At 49.5% G+C, this 7,168-nt stretch overlaps 1 protein-coding gene across 1 annotated transcript in view; it reads left to right on the plus strand.

Annotated features, from left to right (window-relative positions):
• Nucleotides 1-7,168, plus strand: part of FA2H (fatty acid 2-hydroxylase) — a gene marked incomplete at its 3' end in the record, with an annotated part of 53,249 nt that extends 46,081 nt beyond the window's left edge. Inside the window, exons 5-7 of the mRNA XM_079723496.1 lie at nucleotides 3,918-4,090; nucleotides 5,447-5,699; nucleotides 7,089-7,168. Coding sequence (XP_079579622.1) covers nucleotides 3,918-4,090; nucleotides 5,447-5,699; nucleotides 7,089-7,168 — 506 coding nt within the window. The remainder of the gene's footprint in view (nucleotides 1-3,917; nucleotides 4,091-5,446; nucleotides 5,700-7,088) is intronic.

Below are 7,168 nucleotides of genomic sequence, written 5' to 3' on the forward strand. Positions count from 1 at the left end.
GGCTAGGGGTTTGGACTTTACCTAAAGAGAACGAGGCACCACAGGAGGGTTTTAACACATGTAGGGGCAGAGAGTTGGAGTAGGAAGCTGATGCAGCCACCGGGTGATGAGGCAGTGGGGGCGTCAGAGCAGGGAACTGAACCAAGAGATTTTTTTTTAATTGAGTGAGATACATATAACATAAACTGAACCATTCTGAAGAGAACAATTCAGTGGCATTTAGTACATTCACAGTGTTGTGCCACCACCACTTTTGTCTAGTTCCAAAAGGTTTTCATCACCCCAAAAGGAAACCCCATCCCCACTGAGCTGCTGCTCCCCATTCCCCCCCTCATCCAGCCCCTGGCAACCACCAGTCTACTTCTGTCTCTCTACATTTGCCTATTCTGGACATGCCATATAAATAGACTCCTACATTATGTGGTCTTTTGTGTCTGGCTTTTTTTTTACTTTGCCAGAAGATACTAAGGAGAGGCAGCTGGCAGAGCTTGGTGACATGTTGGACACGGGAGAGAGGAATAAGTTGAGCCTTAGGTAATGTGTGGAAGTCATTAACCCCCCCACTGAGGTGCAGCCTGGGGTGATAGGGTGGGCAGGAAGGAAGGAGAAGATGATTGGCTTCATTTGGAAGCTGCTGACCTTGGAGGCGGGGCTGTGGACAGCTGCATGGAGATGCCCAGTAGCAAGTGGCTGCCCAGGGCTGAGCTGGAGGCATAGATCTGGGGCTTGTCAGCAGGCAGGTGCGGCTGACATCCTAGATCAAACAGAGAGCATATAAGAGGGGAGGGTCAAGGTTTTGACCCTGGGGACAGAGGCAGTTTCCACGATGGAGCCTGACAAAGGGCATCTAGAGAAGAGGAGAAAAGCCAAGTATCCCAGCAGGCAGGGAGTGGAGCTGTGTGTTCAAACCTTGCTGGTTCCAGTTCCTTTGAGAATCTGAAAATTTGTGGACTCAACCCCCAGAAAGATGCACACAGACGCATCGTTTGGGATACCATGTCAATAGGTTCACTCTGAAATCCGACCAAGGACTCTGGGTATTCATAAACCTCAGAATGGGAACTTACGGGGTTACAGATTCAAACATAGAGTGGTCACCAATGTCATAGGCTACAGCCAAGTTAGAGACGAATTGAAAACAATTACCACGCTCTGGCAAGAAATATATCACAAATGGCCTTTGCAGTTCTTTGTAGAAGACAGACTTTAGGGACTTGAGCGAATGGGAAGATGTGAAGTAGATTTGAGTCTGGCCAACCTTTTCAGTAGGTTTGGCTCTGAAGGTACTGCATCTATGATGGGGAAGTCTTAAAGATGAGCAGAAGAGCCAGTGGAGGAGAAGCTGAAGATGCCCAGAGTGGTTGGTTGGGATGGAGGGGCCGGAGGGGAGGCAGCCTGAGGGCTGTGCACTACCTAGTGGGGTGAGCTGGACAAGTAATGTAAGTTGTCTGTAATTCCACATCCTCACTCACATGGGCAATGCCAGTGCTTCCCTCGAGAGGCTGGAGTGAGATGAAATGTGAAGTAACCCATGTAAAGCACTTGAGTGGCACCTGGCATGAAAGGTGCCTCAATACACATCTGCTGCTGCTATTATTATTATTATTATTATTGCCACCATCCAGTGCCCAGGTACCTGGGTACACACTTCTTCTCTGAGGAGCAAGAAGGAAGTTTCAGGGTTGGGGCACAATCAGGTGTGGTTGAAGGTGGACGGATGTGAAGGAGCTGTCCTCCCCCACCTTCCTTTCTTCCACCCCAAGGCGTCTTTTCTCAGTGAAGTAGGAGGCTGGGTGGAAGGAACAGGGGATGTTTGAGGGCAGTGGGGAGGGAGCGGAACCTGGAGACATAAAAGGATCACCAGGCAGTGTTTGAGGTCTAGCTGAGGTTGAAGGCGCCAGACCCATGGCTACACACGTCTCCTCTGTGTTCAGCAGCTTGGGTGTGGAGTGGAGAAATAGGTTCTTGTGCTGATCCCGGCTTGGGAGGTCATGGGGGCAGCTGAGGTCAAAAGAGAATGGCTAGCTTTAGAAAACAGTTTGGTGGTTTCCCCAAAAGCTAAACGTAGTTGCAGTAGGTGCCGGCAATTCCACTCCTAGGCATATACCCAAGACAACTGAAAACATACGTCCACACAAAAAATCACACATGAATGTTCATAGCAGCATTATTCATAATAGCCAAAAAGTAGAAACAACCCAGCTGTCCATCCACTGATGAGTGGATGAACATATGTGGTGCATCCATATTAATAAGGAATATTATTCAGCCTTAAAAAGGAATGAAGTTCTGATACGTGCTACAACGTGTATGAACCTTGAAAATATTGTAACTAAAAGAAGCCAGTCACAAAAGACCACATACTGTATGAGTCCATTGATACAAAATATCCAGAATAGGCAAATGCAATAGACAGAAAGTAGATTAGGGGATTCCTGGCTCTGGGAAATGGCAGGGGTTGGAAGAAATGCACAGTGACTGCTAATAGGTAAAGGGTTTCTTTCTGGGGTGATAAAAATGTTCTAAAATTGTGGTGATGGTTGTACAACTCTGAGTGTACTAAAAACCATTGAACTGTACACTTTAAATGGGTGAATTGTAAGATATGTGAGTTATATTTCAATAAAGCTGCTCTTTTTTAAAAGAGAGAGCAAGTATAGCCAAAGCAATAGCTTGTGGAGAAAAGAAGTAGAACTAAGAGGGTGAGCATAGACATGAAGAAAACTGTGACAAAAGCTCAAGTGTCGGTGAAGTCAAAGAATGGATGAAGTAGAGAAAAGAAAGGAGAGCCGGAAGGACTGCAGGCTGTCCGCCGAGGGCTGGGCGTGGGGAACCTCACACTTCACGATAATTACATCTCTCCAGTCTTCTGGTCTCCGGGCTAATCATCTTCAGGTTTTTCACATCTTCCTCATATGCCATGATTTTAAGTATTGTTCCTGAACCTATCTCTCCTTGGGTTTTCCTGGCCCTCCTGGCCCCCCAGTCCCTGGTGGTTAACATCTTCCACCAATAGCCCCCCAGCTCTGCTGGCTTCATCAGGATCGTCCCTCCCTCTCCTCCATGCTGCTGGGGCAAGGTCACTTTTTCCTGCTGTCTTAGTCCATTCAGGGTGCTATAACAAAACATCACAGACTGGGTGGCTTGTAAACAACAGAAATTAATTGCTCACGATTCTGGAGGCTGGAAGTCCAAGATCAGGGTGTCAGCATGGTCAGGTGAGGGCCCTCTTCTAGGTCAAAGACTCATTGTATCCTCACATGGCAGAAAGCGGAAGAGTTCTCTCAAGCCTCTTTTGTAAGGGAATTAGTCCTATTCACTCCATGACCTAATCACCTCCCATCACCTTGGGGGTTAGGTTTCAACATATGAATTTGAGGGAACACGTTCCGACCATAGCACCAGGTAAAGGTCCAGTGCTGGCCATAGCTGTTCCTCTTACAGTCCCTTTAAGGAAGATCTCAGATGTCTAGCCAAATCTTACTCTGATACCAAAGCCAGACAAAGACACCACAAGAAAGAAAACTACAAACTAATATCACTGACGAATATAGATGCAACAATCCTCAACAAAACACTAGAGAACTGAATCCTAGAACACATTAAAGGATTATACACCACCACCAAATGGGATTTATTCCAGAATGCAAGGGTGGTTCAACATCTGAAATCAATGTAATACCCCACATCAATAGTCCTCTGCGAGGACTCCTCCTAAACCCAACATAGATCGTCACAGCCTCCTTCCCATTTTGATTCAAAGGCCCTAATAGTGGGGCTGGGCCCCATAGCTGCTGGGCAGAGGGCAGCAGCTCCTAAGGTGACAGGGCCTTGAGACAGGACCTCTGGAGCTACCAGGCACTGCTGTGCCCCGGGGCTGTCTGCCCTGACCTTGCCTCTCTCCTGCCCCTCTGCAGAGTACTCAGTAGCCATGCCTGAGTCCACGTTCCCGGCCCTCTTCATGCTGGGGCTGCTCCTCTGGAGCCTCGTAGAGTACCTCATCCACCGCTTCCTGTTCCACATGAAGCCCCCCAGTGACAGCTCTTACCTCATCATGCTGCACTTCGTCATGCACGGCCAGCACCACAAGGTGAGCAGGGCAGGCTCTCACCCGGGTCCCTGCCACTGTGACCCACCCGTGGGAGCTGCCCATCATGGTGGGAGTCAGGTTGAGAGCGAGGGGAAATCAGGGGCGTGTGCCTGGGTCCTAACCTGCCAAAGACTAGTGAGCATGTGTGTCCAACTTTAATCCTCACAGCAACTTCATTCCTTCATTTATTCATTCATTCAGTAAATGCTCACTTAAGTGCTCACTATGTGCTGGGCACTGTCCTAGACACCATTGAACAAAACAGTCAAGAATCACTGCCCTTGTGGAGCTTCATTCTGAAGATGGTGCTACAGTTCTCCCCATTCCACAGACTGGCAGACTGAGGCTTGGGGAAATAAAGGAACTAAGGAATTCACCCAAGGTCACACCTGGATGTTGTCCCCTGTGGAATCCAGAGTCTGTGCTCTCAGCCATCCACCCCCCATGGGGCTCCTCAAGGGCAACATGATGGTCCCAGCAGCTGGGATTGGAAGCCAGGTCTGCCCAGAGGAAGTTGTGTCCCCCTGCTGCTTCTCTGTCCCTGCACCGTGCTGTTCTCAGCCTGTCCCAGGGTCTCCATCCTCCCCCCTCCCTTCCTTCCTTCTTTGCCCTGGAGCTGGTGTTCTGGCACATGGCCAGCAAGTCCTGTTGCTCCTGGTCAAAGGGGAGGGAGGCCCACATCAGTATATTGCTCTTTCTCTGTCACCTGATTTCTCTCTCTCCTCTTTCAGCCCAGAGAGGGTCTCTCCTCAGAATACTCACACAGTCTCTAAAATCTTACCTGTCTGCCAGGCCCTTGGCTTGTGGAGCTCCAGAGCCAAAGACTAGGTTCTTTTGTTGTCTGGTTCACTGTGACAACACCCCCTTGGAACAAAGAAGGCCACCTGGGGTGGGGGACCTGCCTGTTAACACTTCCAGGATCGTCTACCATGTGCGCCTTCATCACCCTCAGGCCTTGTCCAGGTGCCCCGCCTGGTACTTGGGGTGGGGGGTTGGGCCTCCTCTCTAGCACCGAACAAATTCCAGAGCCACAGGGGCCTCTTGAGCATAAAGAGGGGCTCTGCTCTGTGAGCATCCTGCCCACATCACACCCACCCCTGTTTTCTTGGCCGGTTTTCCAGGTCCCATCCTGGCTTGGAAATTGGGGATGGGACAGGCTCTCCAGAGCTTTTAGGCTTGGTGGCCCACCCTCCCCAAAACCACTGAGGGTGCCAAGCCTACACCCTCCCTGGACTGTCTGGGCTGCTCCGCCCCATCCCCCATGGGAGCACCTCTGGGCTGGCATGCTGTGTGTGACCACAGTCAGGCCCTGGGGCCCCGGGCTGCGTCCTGACACATGAGCCCCTCCATCCACAGGCACCCTTCGATGAGTCCCGCCTGGTCTTCCCCCCTGTGCCAGCCTCTCTGGTGATAGCTTTCTTCTACATGTTCTTACGGCTTATCCTGCCCGAGGCGGTGGGGGGCACTGTGTTTGCAGGGGGCCTCCTGGGCTACGTCATCTACGACATGATCCACTACTATCTGCACTTCGGCTCCCCGCACAAGGGCTCCTACCTGTACAACCTGAAGGCCTACCATGTCAAGCACCACTTTGCAAATCAGCAGTCAGGTGAGGACCTGCCGGTGCCTCCCCGCTTCCTCGTTTGTTCATTTCTTATGTGACAGCTACCCGTGAGCTTCTAGCCAGGGCCAGGCACGGTTCTGGGGATACACAGTCAGCAAGGCAAGCGTGGAACTCCCATCCTCGTCCCTGGGGCAGGGGGCTGTGCAGAGACAGACAAACAAGGAAACCAGTAAATAGCAAAGACCATTTCAGGCAGTGAAAAGTGCCACAAAGAAAATAAAGCAAAGTGATGTTACAGAAACCATGTCAGCGGGGGAGGGGACCCACATTGTTTAATAATATAGAATGTGAGTCACAGATGGGATTTTACATTTTCTAGTAGCCACATTAACAAGTAAAATTAAACCAATGAAGTTAGTTTTAATAATGTAGTTTATTAAGCCTAATACAACCAAAATATTATCATTTCAATGTGTGATCAATATAAAAATTGTTGGGAATTCCCTGGAGGCCCAGTGGTTAGGACTCAGTGCTTTCAGCCTGAGGACTCGGCCTGCCGTGGGCCCAGGTTTGATCCCTGGTTGGGGAACTGGGATCCCTCAAGCCGTGCGGCATGGCCAAAAAAAAAAAAATTGTTAATGAGAAATTTTACATTCTTTCCTTCTATTAAGTCTTCAATATCCGGTGTGTATCTTGCACTTACAAGCCCGTCGCCGTTCAAGGGCTAAATGTTCATTGGAAATACTTGATCCATATTTAGAGTTTATAAAATTTACAGTCAAAAAAGTAGATTCACATACATGAGTTGCTCCAAACGTGCCTAAAAGTTTTCCAGTAACTGAATCGAGTATAGCTTTTTACATTGAAATGTAAGTTAATTAAAATTAAATGAAATTGGGAATTTAGTCCCTCCATAGCTCAGGCCACATTTCCAGTGCTCAGGAGTCACATGGGCTAGTGGCTACCCTGCTGGACAGCAGAATGCTAGCTAAAGTGGTCCAGGAAGGTGTCACTGCAGAGACGTCATTAGAGCTGAGACCTGAATTAGGAGAAGCCAGCATCCAATGTCTGGAGAAAGAGCACCCCAGGAGCAACAGGTGTGAAGCCTTGAAGCAGGAATGAACTTGGCATCTTCAAAGAGAAGGAGGCGGCTGGAGTGTGAGGGAGAGAGAGGAGGAGGCAGGCAGCAGCCAGGCTCTCCCAGGAAGCCAGGGCAGATAAGAAATTTGGGGTTATTCCAACAGTATCCTTGGGAGTCTAGAAGCACTGGTACCCTGCTCTTGACTTCTGCCAGAATGGCCCTGAGAGTTGGGAAGGCTATCGGGGACCGATGTTGAAATCTTCCCCACGTGCTAGCCCCAGCTAGGCTCCCTTCTGAGCAAATTGACTCCTTCAAGAATGCTTCATCTTCTCCCCATTTGTCTCCCTCTCTAGGATTTGGCATCAGCACTAAATTTTGGGATCACTTTTTCCACACCCTTATTATGGAAGAACCCCACCCGAAGATACAGTGA

The sequence above is a fragment of the Hyperoodon ampullatus genome, assembly GCF_949752795.1.
Source record: "Hyperoodon ampullatus genome assembly, chromosome: 18".
In the NCBI taxonomy this organism is placed as follows: Eukaryota; Metazoa; Chordata; class Mammalia; order Artiodactyla; family Ziphiidae; genus Hyperoodon; species Hyperoodon ampullatus.